The 22,391-nt window shown below is 38.3% G+C and overlaps 1 protein-coding gene across 1 annotated transcript in view; it reads right to left on the bottom strand.

The window, feature by feature from the left end:
• Window positions 1-241: 241 nt before the first annotated feature.
• Window positions 242-22,391, bottom strand: part of LOC112051759 (apolipophorins) — a 48,080-nt gene continuing 25,930 nt past the window's right edge. The window contains exons 28-59 of the mRNA XM_024090538.2: window positions 22,050-22,158; window positions 21,668-21,824; window positions 20,847-21,016; window positions 20,418-20,563; window positions 20,042-20,296; window positions 19,709-19,850; window positions 19,152-19,296; window positions 18,235-18,426; window positions 17,410-17,648; window positions 16,875-16,973; window positions 16,740-16,793; window positions 15,738-15,903; window positions 15,205-15,386; window positions 14,671-14,870; window positions 14,060-14,189; window positions 13,268-13,439; window positions 12,387-12,505; window positions 11,469-11,597; window positions 10,514-10,654; window positions 9,589-9,754; window positions 8,710-8,915; window positions 8,129-8,260; window positions 7,430-7,534; window positions 6,549-6,733; window positions 5,882-6,113; window positions 5,085-5,232; window positions 4,006-4,146; window positions 3,603-3,718; window positions 3,093-3,216; window positions 2,464-2,579; window positions 1,842-2,036; window positions 242-1,282 (exon numbers count right to left, since the gene is read on the bottom strand). Coding sequence (XP_023946306.2) covers window positions 1,265-1,282; window positions 1,842-2,036; window positions 2,464-2,579; window positions 3,093-3,216; window positions 3,603-3,718; window positions 4,006-4,146; window positions 5,085-5,232; window positions 5,882-6,113; window positions 6,549-6,733; window positions 7,430-7,534; window positions 8,129-8,260; window positions 8,710-8,915; window positions 9,589-9,754; window positions 10,514-10,654; window positions 11,469-11,597; window positions 12,387-12,505; window positions 13,268-13,439; window positions 14,060-14,189; window positions 14,671-14,870; window positions 15,205-15,386; window positions 15,738-15,903; window positions 16,740-16,793; window positions 16,875-16,973; window positions 17,410-17,648; window positions 18,235-18,426; window positions 19,152-19,296; window positions 19,709-19,850; window positions 20,042-20,296; window positions 20,418-20,563; window positions 20,847-21,016; window positions 21,668-21,824; window positions 22,050-22,158 — 4,831 coding nt within the window. The 3' untranslated portion in view covers window positions 242-1,264. The remainder of the gene's footprint in view (window positions 1,283-1,841; window positions 2,037-2,463; window positions 2,580-3,092; window positions 3,217-3,602; window positions 3,719-4,005; window positions 4,147-5,084; window positions 5,233-5,881; window positions 6,114-6,548; window positions 6,734-7,429; window positions 7,535-8,128; window positions 8,261-8,709; window positions 8,916-9,588; window positions 9,755-10,513; window positions 10,655-11,468; window positions 11,598-12,386; window positions 12,506-13,267; window positions 13,440-14,059; window positions 14,190-14,670; window positions 14,871-15,204; window positions 15,387-15,737; window positions 15,904-16,739; window positions 16,794-16,874; window positions 16,974-17,409; window positions 17,649-18,234; window positions 18,427-19,151; window positions 19,297-19,708; window positions 19,851-20,041; window positions 20,297-20,417; window positions 20,564-20,846; window positions 21,017-21,667; window positions 21,825-22,049; window positions 22,159-22,391) is intronic.

Raw genomic sequence — 22,391 nt, 5'->3', positions numbered from 1 at the left:
ACGAAGCCGCGGGCATCCGCTAGTTGTGTTGTTAAAAAGCAATTTTGTAAAAATAACAGGGTATCTGCGATCATTACTTTCGCCTTTCGGAGCTACAGGGATTTAAAGGGTCACATTTGCGGCACTGCCGCGGATCGCTGAAAAATGCTCCATACAAAATAGCACGAATTTAACACAGTCATACTTCCAAAAATTCCTTCTTCAGCTTAATAAACAGTAAGGTTAAATGATACAAAAGAAATAAAATAATATATTTTTATTACATTACCATTTTTTTAATACAGATTTCGATTAAACTCTGCACGTTCGTCATAAATAGTTTACTCTATTCTTAAAAAGTAATAACAAGTCTAAAATATACAGGGCTCCTTGTATGAATTGATAATAATCAAGAATTATTTGTTTTATTAAAGTAAATTAGTATTGTAAAATGAGATGAAACGTTGTAAGTTAACTACGAGTAGATGGCGCTAGTAACTACTAGACTAAAAAAATGTAAATAAAAACCAAGTTTTACTTAAAAATAAATACAGTATTTTGTTTTAGCTTAATCGTCTCTAACAATTTCTACTACAAATACAGTACATTGTTTTTTTAGGACAGTTAACTTGTATTTTTTATTGATTATTTGTGTTCCTTCACTTACGCCATCTTGTAGTGAGTTATTACGGTAGATCTCATTATATTATTTTTTATAAATAACAGAAACTCCTAATTCCTCCTATCCTTAGCAATGAGCAATGTAGCCAAAGGAAACAGTTTTATGAAGGCATTTCATATACTTTCATAAATTACAAATACCAGATAAATACCCCACTCATATTCACAATTTTTGTAACCCTCACGCATGTAAACTACGTAAAATAATAATTAATGGAGAAACTATCAAACTTTATTTGGAATATTTTTAATTGTTTATACATTTTTAGGTTTAGATATTGACTGTTTATCATTTTACGTAAATAAAACGAAGTAATCTCCAACCAATTCTAAACTTATATACAAAATCCGACTTCGAAATTTCATTTCAAAATATTTCCAAGTGGATTTTTTATCTTCTAAAACTGGAATCCCCTGACTACACTGCTGGTATAGAAAATACAATAAAAAAGGTTTCATTCAAAATACAATTAAAATTTCCTATTCATTATCAATTTATAAGATAATTTACTTTTCCAGAGATCTTTTCTATTGTTGCTGAGCCCGTAGATGTATAACTAAAGAGTATTTGATAGATGCATCGCTAAGAGTCGCCGTAATCTCCTTACTTCCGTCTGCGAGCCTGTAAATAAAACGATACAAAACTTAAAACCTTAGTTCAAGTAATTTTAAATTAAAAACTGTATGGGAATGACATTCGTTATTCGTTATAGGTCACGTGATTAACCCATTAACCGTAAGAGTTTATAAACATCTCCTAGGTTAGCGCCCTCCAACTTAGACCTCGTCATTGCTTTCCACCAGGCATGATTGTAGTCAAGCGCATATTTTGAATAATAAAAAAATGAGTAGTCTATACCACACTTTTGAAGTAAAACTTCTTTCAAAAATAAAAAACAAAGCGCCATCTAGGAGCCTCAGCTGTAACTGTATCGCAACAAGTTTTTAAAGTGTACAAAAAGGATTGTTTCGAAATTCTCTGAGAACTCCATCTGTCGGTAGTATTAAATAACAAATACTGTTTCACTATTTCTGTAGATGGTAGCACGCATCTAAAAAGCCTCGTCCGATCACACTTTTCGTAATGCATTCACCAGATTACTTCCCAAGTCAATCGTAAAGATTTATTTGAAAAAAAAAAACGTGGTGATGGATGGTAACGTTAAGTTTAAGTTACACACCGCCTCCTTCCTCTCCTTGACGACACAGACAGAGCGCGCCCGGTACACGTCGACGTAGCTGCACGTGCAGGCCTGCACCAGATTCTCCTGCAGCAAGCGATTCACGACAGAAGCTGCCGCCGTCTGCAGATACTGCTTCTGCTGCCCAGGGTTGCATGCTTGGAAGGTGCTGGCCGAGAACGTGTAGCCATCCGTCTGGGGAAAAAGAACATTGTCGTCAGCGATTGTCAGAACATCAAAGACAAACAGCTTAATTATGAAGTCACAGAAGATTTATTTGTAGCATAAAATGCATTCGTGTATTTTACTCGTATCATGATTGATATGAAGATCTGTGATCTAAGTATCAAATGGAACAACAAAACCTCGATGAGATCATTTTGCTACCTGAAATTGAAAGCGATTTGGACAAGAACAAGAAATCCTACTTGTCAATTGTTAATGATGACAGTCCCGAAGAGAAACAGCATATTATAAATCGGCACCAAGTAGTGTGAAATTATGAATTATATGTACTAAACTGACTCTAAAATAACAATTATATTGGTGTAAAATTTTTACTACCGATAAAATACGATAAACGTTTTTTTTTGGATTTACGCAAGAATAATGAATGACTTACATCTTGCGAGAAGTCTACGCAGTCATCGTATGTCTCCAGGTGAAGAGTGTTCCTTAGAGTTTCAGTTTCCTTCTGTTTCTTGTCTCCCAGTAGCAATACGCCGTGTTTGGAGAAACCTGAGGGAATACATTTCAATTTGTAATAGTTTATTTCAAGGATGGCTTGTTTACTTGAATACTCAAAACGTCAAGTTTGTCTGCTTATAGTGATCCTATAGATTCTTATTTTAATTAAGGTAAGTTTAGGTGCACTGTTGATACGTCTAGATTTACTTTTTATATTATTCAACTATCGGTTCAGAGCTTTAACACGTAATACTAATTTTTTTGCATGAATTTAGAAACTAACCAATCTCTAGTGTTTTCGATAGGTTTAGAGTGTTTATACTTATTGGCTTGTCAGATAAACAAATTTTTGAAAAGCGTTGGTTTTCTGATGGTCGCTTCCGTTCAATGATAAACTTGCATTATTATCATAAATTACGTCTTGGCTCAAGAACTTACGCCAATAGTTCAAGATAAGTACTAAAAACACTGTTTACAGTAGTCCGGTATGCATAAAGTTTGCTAAACTTTTTATGCAATAACAGAAGAATGATACTTTAGATTGAAAGACTTTTGACAACTTACCAACAACTTGGTTGACGTTCTTGCCGCCCCCGATCTTCAGATCAGGCGTGTTCTTGATGAGGGAGTACGAAAGGCCTAGGTTTTTGAAGAATCCGCTGTACACGACCGAACGAAGTGAGCTTGCCTTGAAAATAAAAAGTTACACTTAAAAACTGAGCCGAGCTTACTTAGAAAAAGTATAATCCCTATTATACTTTTTCTAAGTAAGCTTCAGCTCACCTGAAGTCATCAGTTCACATAGTGGGGCGTCCCTATTCCTGCACCTTAGGACCCTAACGTCAATAGTCTCTTGGAACCCGCCCATTGCCACTTCTTCAGCTTCGTGACTCGTTGAGCTCTGTCAGTGACTTTGATTTTTTAGCATATCTTCTCATTTTTGATTTGATAACACAGAGTTACTCCTAGCAAAGTTCGCCCTAACGTCTAAATGTCTGTGCTTTAAGATTTGATAGGTTGCTGACGCTGGCAATGTCGCGAGCGTTGGTTAGTGTAGTTTAATAAATAACTCACAAATACGTCCTGTCTGTGGCACGAGTCACCGATGGCGCTGATGAGATGCTTCACGGCACCAGCTCTCAGAGGAAGGTCGAACACAGAGTCGTAGGCGAACATCACGTTGTGGATACCTGCAATCATGATTATATGTAACTATCCAGTTGACTGAATTACCTTGTAATCCCTTGTCAAGGAATTCATTTTGTGGGCTCAGACCAGTGTGATTCTTTAGGCCTAAGTTGCAAACACTTGTTATTACTAGTTCATCGTAGTATCCTGTATAAGCAAGAAACACTCCCAAAGATCCAACTGTAATTACACGGACAACTTTAGATACTTCAGACCGAAACATAGATACTGCATACATGGGTACTATAGGCTTTAAGAGCATGATCATCTAGGGATAAAAAGTTCGTACCGAAAGTGAGTCGGAAGTTCTTCACAACGTTGGCAAATAGTTCTGCGTACTTGTCCACTCGCTCGTCGCCCACAGTCACAGACTTCAGCTCGTTGTAGCGCGACTTGTCCGTGAACTGCACCTTCGCACTCTTCAGTTTCACTGTGGAAAGATATCATTATGTAACAATGGAAACAAATACCAAACATTAATAACCAACATTGTTTTTCTTCTAGAAGGAAGAAATCCCATGAACATCCTCGTATCTTTAAGACGCTACATAACCTTTTGGGCTACCTATTACCTTTATATTTGTTTTTTTTTTATAGATAACGTCTTTTATATTTTTTTTCTTTTGTCTCTAATATTAAGCTGCTTGAACTCCGTTCTTCAATCTGGATAAAATAAATCAACCACAAACTATTGATAGCAATGATCTCTCAACTAAAATTTTGCCATTTTAATAAATAATTACAATAAAACACCATATTCTCCTATTCTTTTATCAAAATGCAAAGAGTTAGGCTGCAGCTTTCCACACTGTCCGAGTGCAAATTACTGCATAACAGCTTAAAAACGTGGAACAGTGTCTGGCATATTCCCCGCGATGTTTTCCTATCATAATAAGTGTATAAAGTACTTAAACGTATCCCATAACTCCCGAATGAAGTCTTCTTAATAAAGATGCAGACAGTTAATTTGATGACCAACTCTGAAATCACGAAAGAAACACGCCCTACAATGCGCTGACTTCTCCTGTCTCCTTCTAGTCAACCTGAGATATAGATTAGGTATCGTATGCCTGCAGTTTTACCGGCAATCACACTGTTTATACTGGAACACAGCAGTACTACTTGGTGGCAGAAATAATAAACATCGAAGTATTACTTCCTCGGGTGAGCATTGTACATAAAGAATTTGTTCCGAAAAGTTTGTTTGTTTGTTTGGTTACTGGTTCGATTTGAAAAAAAAATTTAGTGTTAGATAGCCCATTTATCTAGAAAGGCTATATATTATCCTTGTATTCCTACGAGAACGGAAATCACACGGGTGAAAGCGCGCGGCGTCAGCTAATAAAGTATAATTTAAAGTGCACTTACGATCGGTGTCGTAGAGGATGGGGTAGGGGAACCTGGAGGTGATGCCCACCAAGTACACTTTGACGTCGGTGACGCGTTTGCTCTTCAGCCCGTCGATGACCTGCCCCACCAGCGGCACGATGATGTCCTTGTACATCTTCTCCGTGGACTGAAAATATGGAAGAACGTTACAATCTTCGTCATGGTGAAGATCCTTGAAGTTTTACATGTACAGAGAAGTAAGACTATGTGGATATACAACGAGCTAATAACATTAGCTGCTGTCTAGTTGTGATTCTGTATAGCTTCGAATCAATAAGGTCCAATAAAATAGAAGCAAAAACACATTGAGCTTCTCTTTGTAACAATGAATTCTCAGTACCTACCCCCAGAATTGGGTGTTGGGGTGTTACACTCCCTTGCCTTAGAGAGAATTATTAACAGTTATCATTATCAATACTGAGCCTATGTTTGTACTCCAAAATGGAAAACTGATGCCAGGATCTGTAGTCATGTGGCACGTTCATTCTTTCTACAATCACAAACGTTACGAAAATTAAAGAATGTATGGAAATGACATTTGCTATCGACAGATCACATGATCCCATACATTTATTTAGTTTTCCAAGCTGTAGCGTTTGTAGAAAGAAAATAGATGTGCCACATGACTACAGACTGTAGTATCAGTTTTACATTTTGGGGTAAAAACACGGCTTAATAAACACTTTATTAAGTGCATTGGCATATATTCCTGAACTCATCAACGTTTAGAATTAGATGGAAAAATGAATTTTATTATGAGAAAGTGAATTACTCACCTCAGTGACCTCAACAGTGACAATGATATCGGCTTGCTTGGTCGGTACTTTGATGTCGTAGATGTCTCCGATCTCTCTAGGCTTGTCCGCATCGGTGCACTTCAAGCAGTGGGAAGGCAGCACGGCGGGGAGGAGGCCGGTCTGCGCCAGGGTAGCGTACCCGCGGCCCAAGTCGCAGGCTTCTTGGATAGATTTAGGAGAGTTGTCCCCACAAGCGTGGATGCAGGCTTGTCTGTTGGTCAAATATTATATTAATTTTAGATTGAAACTTTGTTTTTGGAGAGCCGTGCAGTTTGTTTGCTTGATTGTAAGTAAACTACTGAGCATGAACAGATCATTCAAGGAATACGCCCTAAGAAGTGCCACCCTTTGTCCATAAATCTGAAATGCTGTAAGGCAAAAATTAAAAGCGACCCACTTTCATTCAAAAACGTATGAACTGATTTTGTTGAAGTTGGCACTGTCGAAAGTTGTGGTGTTAGGACTAAATAGCAAAATGGTAATCTAACATACAGTGTATGAATATGAAGACAAACGTGTGCAATTTTAGACTTATAAAATGGCACACTTTAGAAAGTGGACGTATCTATAACAAAACATATATCTACTTGTAGGTAAAATGATGGTTTGATTATCACAGATTTAGGTAAATATAATCAGCACAAACCTGAAGGGTGAGTTGTCCATGAGCAGCGCCAAAGGCCTCAGCGGTGAGGTGCCGCCGAAGACGGTCTCGCAGGCGGCCGGCAGAGCCATGTGCATCTGGTGGTGGTCGTGGGCGGGGGTCTGGACCGGCTTGCAGCTACCGGCCAGCTTGTAGGCGTTGCCGAACTCGCTTTCCGTGTTGACGATCTGGTGGGGAGATACAAATATATATAGGCCTTTCCCTTCGTCGCCCGCATTTCATGGAAGTGTCAACAACGAACTTGCCAAGCTATAGGCCAATAGTCTACCACGCTGGCCTAAGGCGGATTGGCAGACTTCACACACGTAGAGTGTTCGCGCAAAGCTAACGCTTTCTATCCCTCTCCTACTCCAACGCATCCTGTAAGTTCCTCTTTGTCCCGCATAATCCCCGTTATTCCTAAACGCCGCTGAAAACTAAATTAGTAGTCGCACGTAACCCATCGCAACCTATATACGCTTTGTACGCACGCGCCGCGACAAATTCGTCTGTTCGCTAATCGCTTTTATGTTATCAAAAACTATGTTATAAATCTTGGCTGTGATTGTGAGTGCGAGTGAAGATAAGAAGCAGTTTCCAGTAAGTCCTTCACCCCTCCTTTCCTAGCAAAGCCAAACGCGAACATAGAGAATTAAAAAAAATCTCGGGTATGCAGGTGTCCTTAAATAATTTTATTCACCATTGGAGACACGTGATACATATTTAATTTCTTGAAATACACATACTTAACTGAAATATTGCTTGCCCTAGACTGGATTTAAACCTACGCCCTCCTAATCGAGGGCTGAGATCATATGATCATATCCACTGGGATATCACGGCTATATTGCGTGTATAGATTACCAATCAGAAAGAGAGCTCACCTTTCCATTGGGTATCCTGAAGTCATCGTAAGGTTCGTTGTTGCCATCGCCCAGCAGTCCGCGCAGCTTGCCGTGGTAGAAGCCGGATATTTCCACGTAGCACACCTGGAAATGTTTTCTTGGTATTAGAAAAACTCACAAGTTAACCAAAAAGGCAATTTTTATTTGAAACTCCGTGTTGTTTTTGTCAGGAGAATGGTCAATGTTGCTTAAAAATAGAGTCATAAGGAAATGGTTGCTAAATCATTTAACGGAAAAATACGATGTAAGTTAACACAACTGTGTATTTCTGTGAAAAATTTGTATGTTTTTAATTATGTATCGTTTGTGTGCAATAAAGTATTTCTTCTTTTTTATTAATTTAGATGTTGTCATTGTAAAATTCTGGAAAATGTGGAAATTAGGGTGTAATTTCAGAAGTTTGATCAGACTTCGTGGTCAAATTTTACTTCCGAGTTACTCCAGTCATATTGACTATCATCATTATCATAACAGCCGATGGGCATCCACTGCAGGACGTTGTAGGGACTTCCAGACATCACGATCCTGAGTCACCACGTATACCACAAAATACCAATCATTCATACCACATCCAGTGGCTCCCTGCGACTCGCTTAATATCGTCAGTCCACTTGGTGAGGGGTCGACCAACACTGCACTTTCCAGGTTAACTGTTATTGAAGAGTATTATTGACTTACCTCAAGTTTGCTGGTACAGAACACCATCAGACCATAGCGAGAGCCGAGGCCGATTCTTCCTTTGGGTTCCCTGAATGCGAACACATCTTCCTCGATGACTGGGTAGCCATGGTTGGCGCCGTTGAGAGCAACCTGTAAAAGTACAATAATTTAACTCTTTTCTAATTGATAAATAACTCTAATTATTATTTATTGAATATTTTATAAAGAGTTGAAGTTTGTGGCTCGCAATATCTCTACTGAACTGATTAAAATAATTTCCTTTCCAATTAGAAAGTCACGTTACTTGTGTGTGTCATAGGCTATATTTTAGTCCCGTATTTTCACGGGAATGGCAACTACGCAGAAAACTACGGGTGAAATATTTTTATACATATCACCCGCAATATTTCTGAAAATAGCGCTATGAAACGGTAAGACCGCCTTTTTTGTATCCTACTTCTTATTTTTTTGATTTTTTGTTATATCGTTTGTTTCTTTGTTTTGTGGTGGACAAATAAAGTGTATAAATAAATCAATATAACTCACAACTCCTACCTGTGTGGACTATAAATAGATAAATATGAACGTTTGAAAATCACCTGTCCATTCTCCTTGAGCTCGATGGTGATTCCGCTCTTGTCTTCCAGGATGATGGCCTTGGGGTGTCCGTTCTGCAGCTGGCTGATGAGCGTGAAGTTGCGGTCGATGTGGTCGTGGGCGAGCACGTACCGGCACGTGCCCGGGAACGTCAGGTGGCGTCCGTCGAACGTGAAGATGTGCTGGCCGTTGATGATCACTCCGCGCACTGACAATGAAACATTTTCCAGGTCAAGTTTGTTGAGGCTCTAGCCATGTGGAATCGATTCTCTTTCTACAAACGCTAACGCTTAGAAAACTAAAAAAAATTTATGGAAATGACAGATCTGATCAATAACATGATCAAGTGACCTGTGGATAACAAATGTCATTTTTTTATAAAAAAGAATATTTGCGATATCTTTTAAATATAACCAATATTCCCATTACCCCTCCAACTAGTCGGGACAGACTGTATTAGGAGTGATTACGACAATAGTCAAGAAGGTCGGGGATTGAACCACCACCCTTCCGATGAGCCCGACCGCCTTACCGTTGAGCTATCGAGACTAAATTAGTTGAATTTAAGTAACAATCTTCATTACGAGCATTCATGGAACATGTTGATTAAGTGTTAAACTTTTTCGAATCAACATAAGGCGTAAAATGTCAAGACTGTTTGTAATTACTCCGCAACCATGATTAAAGGTCACATACGGGAACATATAGTGAAAAATGAGTCCAGCTGCATAGCTATCAAATGGCAAAAACAAGCAGTATAGTCCCTAATCAGAGAAGAATAAGTTTATAAACAGTAATTTTACACAGTAACTTGTACTTATTCTTAAAGATTCATAATTGAATCTTAGAAAGAACGTAGTTAAAGATAATATTTTACTCACTCTTAGTTGGTACTTCGTCAAGTGGGTTGAGACTGCGTGGTCTATAAGTTCTGAACTGCACCCACGGGTTCGGGATGTCACCCTGGATAATCTGAGATAGCAGACTCCAGCCGGCTGATCCCTTGAAGCTCGGCATAGAAACAGGTGAGAATCCTGGGAAGCTTCCCTGCAAAACGTAATGAAATATTTTATACTATCAAGCTTCACTTTGACTAATGTGCGCTTCTTCCCTACTCCCACTCTACCCCTACCTACGTGTACCGTGTACAGGTTTTCAGCTTTCTACATTGAAAACTGCGAAAAGTCCCACACAAAATTTCACCCCCTCTTTTAAGGGGTTGGGGGTGAACTTTCAAAAAAAAAATGATGCATTTTTTAGTCACAAATAGTCAGCATAAAAATTTTTAGCTTTCTATCTTGAAAATTGCGGAATATTCCATTCAAACTTCCACTCCCCGTTTTAGATAAGTTGGGGGTTAGAAAAACAGAAAGTAGCTTATGCCACGCTCCAACCATCTCCAGTTAAAAAATCACGTCCTCAAATTTTTAGCTCCGTTTTGCCGTGAAAGACGGACAAACAAACACACATCCTTCACCGTTCTATAATAGAACTGTCAGACATTACAGCATGCACCTCGACGTTGTGGATATCCCTTGAACGCGTATTGAGTGTTTAGTTGCTCATTCCTTATATAAACTGGCAATATACGGAATGCCCAATCAGCTTCCGTTTTTCCTACTACCTCCAATTTTTGCTTCATTGCTTACCATCATTCGTGATTGAGAAATCACCTAAAAATACGCGCTTTTCAAGGATTACTGACCTTTGTTTTCGACCCTTGATTTAATGATTAAGCGAAAGTTCTGGTTTAGGTATAAACACTAAGGGTAATGGATACACACGTGAAGATGGGGTAATACTTACGTAGGTGAAGGTGGGGTAGGTGATGCCGTACTGCCCGGCCGCCTGGCGCACGAATGCCACCAGCGAGCTGACAGCTGCGATCATCTTCTCATATACGATCCTGAGCTCCTTCTGTTCGTCGAACTTCTCTTGGCGTAATTTCTGTACAAATATAACTTTTTAGTAAAACTGGGTACAAATCAATATGTTTTTTCTTTATAATGACGGAGCAAGAAGATGGCCATATTGTACGCCTAGCATGTGTCAATGATATATCTCCTGATAAGACTTATACATCAGTGGCGAAGGATGAAATTTAGATGAAGGTAAGCCATCCCAAAAAGAAGGAAGTTCAATTAGCGTGATACAAACTCGAATCCGAAATGAGGAGATCCACAAAGTCACCGACATAGCTCAACGAGTTGCGAAGCTGAAGTGGCAATGGGCGTGGCACATAGTTCGAAGAGCCGATGGACGTTGGGGTCCCAAAGTGCTGGAATGGCGACCCCGCACTAGTAAGCGCAGTGTTGGCCGACCCCCCACCAGGTGGACTGACGACATCAAGCGAGTTGCAGGGATTCGCTGGATACAGGTGGCTCAGTATCGTGATGTTTGGAAGTCCCTACAAAAGGCCTATGTCCTGCAGTGGATGTCCATCGGCTGATATGATGATGATGATACAAACTCCGGATCTAGATACAGTACAAATATGAATATGCATGGATTTTTAAAGGTAGCCCGAGAGGAATTGGCTTTATGAACTCTTCGCCGCTGACAAACATATATATAGAGAAAGACATGTTGTCAAACAATAGCGACAGAATCGATAGTATCGCTGGTACTTTCATCCTAACGCATGGGAAGAGTTTACTAGTATACTGATGGAAACGATCGCTTTTAGATATGTCGTATTACTACAGGTTATTAAAATAGACTGATAATGATGATGAGTATCGTAGTTACTCAGCTGATCTACCTTCTGAGCGTAGTTGCGGAGGACGTCGAGGAACGTCTTCGCCTCCTCAGTGGGCATGACCTCGCGCACGGTGTGGTACGCGTCGTTCATTATACCCAGGAACTGCTCTGGGACCGCCAACTCTTGCCACTGGAAACAGGAAAAAGAATTAAAAAGAGTTTACAAAATGAATATATATAAAGAAATTATTATGACAGCTCAATAGAAATACATTTCAGTATAGTCCTAGTCCCTTTAAATCTAAGCTTCAAGTTGATGGCACAACACTTAGTAGAATGTGTTTCCTGTAAACCATGCGAAGTGTTGCTCTGTAAGGCGAAGGTATAGGCAAAGGTTTTTACGATGGTGTGGGCAAAGATTTTTTCGATGGGCAATCTGCTCATCACTTACCATCAGGTGGGTCATCTGGTTGACTCATCAATTATTATTTATACTAATATTCTACAGAGGAAAGGTTGTATTTATTATTCGTATGCATTGAATACGCTCCGAAACTACTACTTGAAAAATTCTTTCATTGTTTGGAAGCTACATTAACCCCAAGTGCTATAGGCTATATTTTATCCCCTTATTCTTACGGAAACGGAAACTACGCGTTTACTAGTAGGTACCTAAGATTGTTGGCAAACGTTGGCAGCGCGTCAGATGAGTGAATGAGTGTTTGGATTTGGCCTCTTCGCGCGTGATAAGAGCTGCTGCGCGTCGCGCCGCCGCTTCGCAGTTTGGATCGTGCCGCGTTGCAATAACCAGCTCATGACTCCGTATGGGTTAGAAACTAGTCGGGCATACTCCGACCTAATATCACGTGAGTTTTAGCCGTGTTTCATAATCAATTAATACCTGTATCGTTGTGTAAACAGATTATAGTGTATGGTTACTCGACACCCCGTAATTAAGAAATTTTATGCTAAACGATACCTTCTCTTTGATGAGCGCAATGATGGGCATTTCCTTGATCTGTTCGAACATGTCGCTGATGAACTGAGAAGACTTGGCGCGCCACTCCTTCAGCTGAGCCACCACGATGCGGGTGATGTCTGGAAGCAAAGTTATATGACTTTAATGTTATTGTCATAGTCATTGGCTAGGTTACCCTGACTTCGATTGGCGTAAGTTTAAATCCGGGCTATGCACTTCCAAAATTTTAATTACGTATGTGTATTTTACGAAATTAAATATCACGTATCTGTAATGGTGAAGGAAAAATAGTTTGAGGAAAAGTGATCTGCAGCCAAATTGGCTAACCACTGAACCAACGAAGCAGTTAAATACTGTGATCAAAATACATAAATATGTCATCATCATAATCATGAACCCATATCAGACAGACAGAGGGGTTAGGCGTTCCGGTGCGATGTCATGTAGATACCGAAAGGGGATTTTCATCGGACTCCTAACGAGTGGGCCCGCTTCCATCTAGGATTGCATCATCACTTACCATCAGGTTAACTTGTAACTTTTTGACGGCCTCCGTGGCGCAGTGGTATGCGCGGTGGATTTACAAGACGGAGGTCCTGGGTTCGATCCCCGGCTGGGCAGATTGAGATTTTCTTAATTTGTCCAGGTCTGGCTGGTGGGAGGCTTCGGCCGTGGCTAGTTACCACCCTACCGGCAAAGACGTACCGCCAAGCGATTTAGCGTTCCGGTACGATGCCGTGTAGAAACCGAAAAGGGTGTGGATTTTCATCCTCCTCCTAACAAGTTAGCCCGCTTCCATCTTAGACTGCATCATCACTTACCATCAATCAAGTGATTGTAGTCAAGGGCAAACTTGTAAAGAATAAAAACAAAATCTGTACCTTTGAATATTTCAGTGAAGATGTTGGTAAGCTCCTGTAGCTCGGGCTTGTGTTTCTCGAAGAAGTCCATGATGATAGCAGTGAAGTGCGCCGCCGCGTCGATGATGCCGTCGAAGTACGCTTGGATGACGGCCGCTACGTTTGTGTACAGCTGCTTCAAGCCGGGCGCGATCTGGGTAAAGAGAACCATGTTGTACTAGTAGTTTCTAAATACATATCACATGATGATACAGACAAATATCTATCTATCTATATATCTATCTCTGCAGCACGTAATAATGTTGTTTATGATGTTGTTCTACCACTTACAAACACCTTTAGGGAGAAAGTGAATAGGCATTTTTAAGGCACGCTCCAACTGTAACCGCAGAACTGATTTCCACCAGACGTGATTGTAGCTAAGCGCAAGTCTATTTTAAATGAAAAAACTTCTTCACAGGTTAGGCTAGGAATTTCTTCCAATGCTGTGTCTTGCACTTTTTCATATGCGATAGATATGTCTCAGGTTAATTAATATACCTTCATCATAAGTTCACCATGCCCTTAAAACAAAATCCTTTTATGCGATTTGTGCGAGCTTCTCTATCTGCACCAACACAACAATAACCCTTTACCTTCAAGGCAAGGGCGAATAGGCATTTTTTAGCCAAACGCGTCAACATCTTAGAACCACCATCCAAGTTCAATCTTTTACGACTACTTATTCTGTGGCTGGGCAGCGTCGGCACGCAGCTTTGCGAAGACAAACGATATTTCAAATTACACATAATCATATAGTTATAAATTCCTTACCTGTTTTTCATACATTTCGGCAACCTTCTTGCTGAATACAGTTACAGTTTCCGCGAACTTGTCTGCCATGGGCTTGAAGACTGTTATTACGTCGTCAATCAGCTTCGCAATCACTTTAGTTACAACGTGCCTGCAACCACAAAAACATACAAATTAATATTTACGTTTATCATTGGTTCTTAATGTGATAACGTCCCCTTCTGGGGGATTTAGATTTTTAGGGTTTCCATGGATGTTTGAACGTTTCTGTAGGAGCTCTGACTGGAGATCTACCCCCTGGTTTTTTCTCTTACAGTTCCCACCACATTCAATTTCTCTAAACTAAGTATATATACTATTTCAACAGCGTGATTTGGCCACAATAATTAAGTTAGCGTTGAAGACAAATAGCTGAGGCACATGCTTTAAATTAAAGCTGTGAAAGAATGGACACTTTTGGGCGTTTGTGAGTCTAGCACCAAGTCTCGAATTCATTGACACAACATTATTTCTATTAAAATAGGCTAATTTTCATTAAATAGATATAGCCTTTTTCGATACTGTTGTAAACTTTCTGTAACTTTTACTTCATAAAAACATTTCATTTCATTTATTACACAATGTACACTTACAGAGCTTCAGAGATCTCCTTCAAAGTCTTATCGTTGGCAATGTCCTGGGTAAGCTTCTCCATGTCTTCCCTGTACGCTTGCTCCAGCTGGCGGTAAGTCGGCTCGACTCGCTGTAGTGTTTTCTTGACGTCATCGTTGGCTTTCTCGCCGATCTCCTTCACGCGCTCTTGTAGAACACCTAGATCCTTTCTCAGTGCGCTCTGTAACAAATAGTTAACATACATATCGCCACTTCTCATTCCCGTAGTGATAAGCAGCAACGTTCTTCCATTTGCTACGATCCTCGAATATTTCCCTAGCTTCTTCTTTTCTCAAAAAAGATCATCGATTTAGGGTAAACTTGACCGGATTTTTATTGAGATTATTATGATTATGATTGGGTCCACGAACGAAGTGCTAAATTTTGACAACATGATTTTCGTAATGTGATGTGACTTTAGAATTTTGATAGTATCAAAAAACTGAGCGTGCTTTTTTAAATTATACTAATTTAAATACTTTTTTTTTCATTTAGAAAAATGTGATCAAACTTACCACGAAGTAGTTGAAATTGTCCTTAGATAGCCCGTACTCGCTCTTGACGAGATTGTCCTCGATAAAGATGGCGCCGTTAACGATGTTCTTCTTGTTCTTGTTGAGTACGATGTCTACGGAGACATCCACTCGCTTCTCCGGGTTCAGATTGGCTATGACTGACAGTTTACGTTCGGATTCGTCTGAAATACAATACATTATGATAGATCTCACATCTACGAGTACCATAATGCGAAGACAATTGACTCTCAAAAGAAGACCTTCTGAGAAATGAACCCAACTATATTTTTAAGAATATTCTTAGATTAGAAGATTGATCTTATTAGTTTAAATCAAGACATTATAGACTGCGACAGAAAGGGCCAACTTGGAAAATTTTAATTACCAAATTAATTCGAGCTAAGAATTGTTCTCTTAATATTTTAAAGGCTGCGTCAGAAAATCAGACTAATTGATTTTGAAAACTAATCTAGGAAAAAATGCCATTTAGTGTTTTCACTGAAGACGATCATTACAACAAAATAATTTCGTACCTTTGTAGCCAGTAGTAAACTCGTAGTACTGGAAGTCTTTGGCTACAGCGTATATGGTCACCGGTTTTCCTTCAAGCAGACTGAACCCAAAGTCGACTTGTTGCAAGTTCTCCTTAGCCGTTGCGGAGCCTTCCAAGTCGATCACCTTCACCAGTGGAGTATCCACCTGCGAAGAAATATTTTTGTGATCACCATGGCAGTATGAGGAAATCCATATGGTGATGGGAGTTTATTGTTGGTTGAGAACTTTGATGGTTCTTCGTTTATTTTTAGGGCGCGCTTTGGACTTTTTCCATTTTTGACAAATGGACATTTTTGGGTTAAATGTTTTGACTTTAACAGTCTCATTATCTCACAGTAGTTCAATTGTTATATGTCTATATGTCTGCCTACGGATCACAGGATACTGGGTCAATCTATGAATTACTAAGCTTTACGTTATTTCAAGAAGTTTTCAGTAGTAATTCTCAGTTTGAAATTTAGAAGGGTATCTTTGTGTCCCAGAGTACATGTAGAGTCGTCAGTCTAAATCACCACTAACATCTAAGGGTGATCACTGATCATTTTAGGCAAACATTATTACTTCATTCCCAGCAACCCGCAGTGGACCAGCGTGATGGATCTAAGTTTGAAGCTATGATTAACAGCTTTTATACCTTCGTCTTTCACCGGTTCCTGAACTAACGGCTAACCTGACCTAACGCCTAAGCGAAGCATGAGTCCTTTTTGGCACGTATATTACAAACCACGACCAGGTTTGTAATATTTACACATAGAAAAGGATTGTGCCGCTATCTCTCGTCTTATACAAAGACAACAATTAGCATCGTTGATAAGTGGTTGATCTTTAGTCCATATAAGTATGTATAGTGTTCGTAAAATAAGTGCAGTCTGTCATGTCATCTCATGGACTATATAAACTTATTAATGTTATCCCAAAAATTTCATTTGTACTGAATTCACAACTTAATCAACATCGAAGAATAAAGAAAAACACCTTACCAATAATTTGATGTGTACAGGATTGACTTCCATCAAAAATTTGGCTTCCCGATCCTGCAATCAATATGAATTCATTAAAATACACGCAAAGGGAAAATGCGATACTATTAATTAAAATCTATCAAATATGCTTACGTGTCCAAGGCATGAGTGAGAGATGACTCCTCTGGTTTCAATCCTGACGGTGTTGTCATTGGGGCGGTTGAGGGCCCCACGGAAAGTGATCAGAGCTTCCTGATGAATAAAAAACCAAAAATATAAGAATGTAACACCTACAAGGTTGCTACAATTTGTACGTAAAACCAGACTGAGATTTTTGCTTATAATTAGCAATTTCCTCGCTGTGGTGAGATGAAATATTATGCGCACGGCAGCTTTATTTAATGAATCTCATGACGCTATTTTAGATCCTATGAAAATTCATTGAACGAAGAAGTTGACTTATAAAATATTTTAGAATATATTATGATATAAAAAAAATTGCCATGCATCATTTAATTCAAGCAACTCATAATGCGCAATTACTCTTAATACCAAATTTATTTACTAAAACGTGACGAAACTTTCCACTGACAAAATCTAGCAAGTCTAGTTTACAGAGTTTGGTTTTCGAAAAATAAGAATTGATTTATTGTCTCTCTACCCAACATATTTTAATGTATTTACTAACCTTTCCAATTCTAGGGTGGCTGAAACCAACAAGAGCGGATGCTTCCCCTTGCTTTTCATTTCCAGAGACGTCGAAGGTGAACCTCACAGCTGTTTTGGACTGAGGCTTGTTCTTGTCAGGGTAGAGGGAGATCTCGCCTCTTACGGGGAACGGAAGGTTTTTGTTTGTGGGGTAGTGAACGAGGGACTCTAGGGCGATGACCCTTTGTGGGAACGTCAGGACAATACCGGCCGGGAATTCTAGAACAATGAACAATCTGTTTATCAAAATGCAGAGGCTAAAAATCTGATGAAACTTTAGTCAACGTTTGAAGTCACGAGTATTCATAGTAAACAAAAAATATATTGATACTAGCTGACGCCGCGCGGTTTCACCCGCGTGGTTCCCGTTCCCGTAGGAATATACGGGATACTATATAGCTTCCTGGATAAATGGGCTATCTAACACTGAAAGAATTTTTCAAATCGGACCATTAGTTCCAGAGATTAGCGCTTTCGATCAAACAAACAAACAAACTCTTCAGCTTTATAATATTAGTATAGATTTTTATAATAATTACGCTAAAATTATTGGACAGATTTTGATGATCAATTTGGCACAGTAGATTAAAATCTAGAATAAAAGAAAAATATGTGTTGTTGTTTGTATTGCTTTCAAGCTTTAACTACTTAAAATTGAAACAACTAAATCATGAAATTTTGCGGATTCGTTATAAAAAGACGGATTATGGTATTGCATTGTTTCCGAAGATTAGAAAAAAGCATTTACGTTAATACAATATCAGTGGCTAGTAAAATAATTTGGTAATAAAATGAAAATACATACTGCCGAACTCAGGCTGGCTGTAGACGTGGAAGTGGTACTTTTTACTCTCGCGGTTAACGTGTAGGTTCATGTCATATTGAGGGAAGTTCTTGTCGGAGAACTCGTTGGAAACCTGAAGGCCGAATTCGGTTGCCAAGCCGAGCTTGCGGAGGTCGAAACCGGCGTTGAACTGGTGCTGCAGGGAACCAAGTTCTGGAAATAAGGTGATTATATATATTTTCTGGTTTTGGAAGTTAATTTAATTATTACACACAAATATGCTTTAAATCTGTTCTTAGATATTTTGGATAAATTCATGTAATATGAAATATTTATATAGTTCTTCTATATATTTATATAGTAGGTACTATCTGCATGTTCGGTGAAAGCTGAAGTGGCAATGGGGGGGGTGACGACAACGACACATGGTTCGAAGAGCCGATGGACTTTGGGGTCCCAAAGTGCTGGAATGGCGACCCCGCACTAGTAAGCGCAGTGTTGGCCGACCCCCCACCAGGTGGACTGACGACATCAAGCGAGTCGCAGGGATTCGCTGGATGCAGGTGGCTCAGTATCATGATGTTTGGAAGTCCCTATGTCCTGCAGTGGTAGTCCATCGGCTGATATGATGATGATGATGATCTACATGTTCTAACTTGGCGGCGGTACAATATTTAACTTGACAACATGATTAATATTTACGTGACATTATAAAAATATGCCATAAAGTGATTAAAAATACGACAGAAATGCCTACCAGATTTGACCTGAGCCAAAATTTAGAAAACAATGTAAAAAATCTAATTTAGATTAAATTTTGGAATTCTTAGCCAGAAGACATAAGAAAATAATAAGTAGTCATATTTGATGTTGGTGAAGATAAAGAAAAACTGAAGGTGTGGTTATAAATATGAAGAAAAGGCAGAAGTTATGCTTACTGGTGGTAACTAGTTTAGCGTTAATTTCAGCGTGGGCGCATTGTTTCTTCTCTTCGCAGTACACATAAGAGGTCTTGTACTCCAGGTTGGTGACGCGGAACTCGGCCACGTGGTTGCGGTCTCCATATGCCACGTTGACGAACGTCTGCGAAAATTCATCATGACTATGAACAGACAAATTAATGGATGTATCAAAATAAATTACACCCAAAATTTTCTAATAAAAAGAAGCACGTAAAAAAGAAACGATTTAAAAGACATATTTTTCTGTTCATTCATAGACTCATCCTGTGTATTGTTTAAGCATATATTTAATTCATAGATGAGACAAACAAAATGTTATGGAACTAGGTAAAAATAATTTAAATAAAGCAAGATAAATTAAATTACAATGAAACAATAGAAATTAAAGCTTATTCAAATAAAGAAGTGAATAATTATGCATGTTACTAATTTTAAGAATAAGAGTCGAAGTTACATAGTGAATGACTATAAACAAAAAAAAATATAAGAAAACCTAGAGTAAACATTTGTGATAGCAAAGAAAGAATTCAAACCTCAACTCCTTGCTCGTTGCCCTCTGTCAGAATGGTGCGGATGTACTTAAAGTTGGCCGGTTTCTGTTCATCTTTAACCTTCAAATTACCAGAACCCTCAATGATGGTCTTTGGCCCTTCTTGCTTGCTGATATATGATGTGCTGTGGATACATAAATAAAAATAAGCCCTAGTTTTATTGAATCAAAAAGACGTGCTTTAGGAGTTGCTAAAGATGTTTTTCAAGTTTTTGTTTTATTATTTTCGTGCTTTTATAGCATGATCAGTTTCAGAAGTGAAAATTCAATAAATAAATGCAAAAATAAAAATTTTACGTCTAAAAGATTATTATACCTTCCACTTATAATGTTCTTGTTGTCATTGATAGCATTGAATTCCAATCGTTTGCCATTGCCAGCATCCTTGCTCGAAATATCGACGTTATAGTTTTTGAGTCCAAGGGTTTCTGCATTAGCGTGGAACTTCAGTATCAAATCCTTCTCAAAACTGATTTCAAATGAGGAATCCAGGTCAAAATTCTTGCAGTTCTCTATTTTGAACTCCATACGTCCTTGGTTTGATTTGGGAGCGATACCTTTGAAGTACAGCCTGGAAAACAATTATCGTGGATTAAACAATCAAGTGATAAATGTCTTGTAATCAGATTACTGAAAATTATTTTACGAATACTTCCAAGATTCGCATTTTGAAGTCAGTATTCAAAACATACCTTGATGGTTTTGGTGATGCAGGACTGCTGTATTTCAGATCAAATATGGGTTGAGAAGCAGAGTAGACAACGAGTCCTTCAGACTTGTAGACTCTGCCATCGGCATCGATAAGGACCAGAGAATTGAATGTGTCGGGAGATGGATTCTATAAGAAATATTTCAATTGTTAGAAGAAATACTACATACAACAATTAAACTTGCCGTTTCTTCTACATTACAATCAACTTATAAGGTCTTAATAAATATATTATTTTAATTCTTATTAACATTAACCCGTTCATGTATGTCCGTATATGTCCAACACTTTTCTTCATAGTATGGTTGTTTTTATGGTAGCTATAGCTTTATAGTAGCTTCTTATGTTTTATAACTTTTGTCTATGGTGCGGGTGTTATTTGCTAGTAGTAGTAGTAGTAGTAGTTACTTACCTTGGTATTGAACTTCATTTCAAACTTCTTGAATTTCTCATTCTGTGGTGAATTAGCAGAGAATGATAGGTCAAGTTCTTTCTGGCCAGAAGAGCCTTGCACTGAGATGGAAGTGGTCTTGCCCTTGCCGTAGTGAGCCTGTACATCAACTGCACCCGATCTCTTTTCCTCTGTAAAGTTTTTTGGAAAAATATTTTTATAATTCTCTTTTTAGGATTACCCAAAACATTACACTTGTATGTTTAGCTCTAACGTTTGCTACTTTAAACATAAAATGTTTACTGTATACTTATTTCATCTTAATAACTTATTATCTGATCTAATTGATTAGTAAACGTTTGGTAATGCAGTTACACCTTTGGTAATCTATATGTAACCTCTATACTAATATTATAAATGCGAAAGGAAGTCTGTCTGTTTGTCTGTTACCTTTTCACGGCTGAACCGATAAAGAATTTTGGTATAATGGTAAATGGGACCTTGGAGCAAAATAGGGTACTTGTTTATTCTAAAATAAAATTAGAAGGGGGTGAAATAGGTAGAAAGTTTGTATGGAAAGTCCTTCATTTTCAGAGTTACAGTTTTAAAAATTTGTTTATAAATCATAAAAAATACGAAATATGATGGGATTCAAGAATTTTTAAATCAACCTCTAAAGTGTTGAAATAGAGATTGAAAGTTTACATTGATTCGAAGTCGCGGGCGTCCGTTAGTCTTCTATAAAAAAGCAAAACATAGGTTGGCTTGGTTCAGGAGGTATTATAGATTTACCGATATCTTTATTTTCGTATTTTGTATGTAATGTCCAACTGAGTACTAACTTGTATCATCAACTTTGTAGCTAGCATCAATGTTGACAGGATCCACATGTGGTAGGATAATCTTCAACTTGGTGTTTCCGTTCTTGATATCATATTTGCCGTTTGATTCGAACTTGTAGAGGTCAGCATTCACTTGCACAGATTCAATTAAAGTAATCTGAAATAAATAAGTGTTTTACGATTAAGGGCTTTCTTCTTTGATCAGATATTGTAAAGAAAAAAGAACCATTCTAGTTGCAGCAAAAGTTATAACAAAATTAGATTTGGAATAAAATCTAAGCAAGGTACAGAAATACGCAACATATAGCTTTTAAGTTAAGTACCTACTTGAGTGTTTACTATAATATATTTTGTTATTAATATAACCCAATATCAAACTTACTTCTACTGCTTGGTTTTCTGGTTGGTTATAAACCAATTTGGAAATCCATTTAATGTCATGGGCCTTTTCAAAAGGTAATCGAATATTCATGGTGTAGTCATCTACGTACCTGTTAAACAGAAAATAATGATTTTTTTATAAAAGGGTTGTAAGATTTGCGAGTTTAGATTCACAATTTAATTTTAATAAAACTTTACTATCAGGATATTAAGTTAGTGATGATATTCGGTAGCCTTAGAATTTACTTTGGTAGATATAAACCCAGGGTCATAATATATGATCTGAATTAAAAAAGGCACACTAGAACAACAAGAAAAGTTACTTTGTTAATATTTTAAGATG

The sequence above is a fragment of the Bicyclus anynana genome, chromosome 25, assembly GCF_947172395.1.
Source record: "Bicyclus anynana chromosome 25, ilBicAnyn1.1, whole genome shotgun sequence".
NCBI lineage: Eukaryota > Metazoa > Arthropoda > Insecta > Lepidoptera > Nymphalidae > Bicyclus > Bicyclus anynana.
Note: the sequence above shows the minus strand (reverse complement) of the source record. Positions and strands in the feature narration are given on the sequence as shown.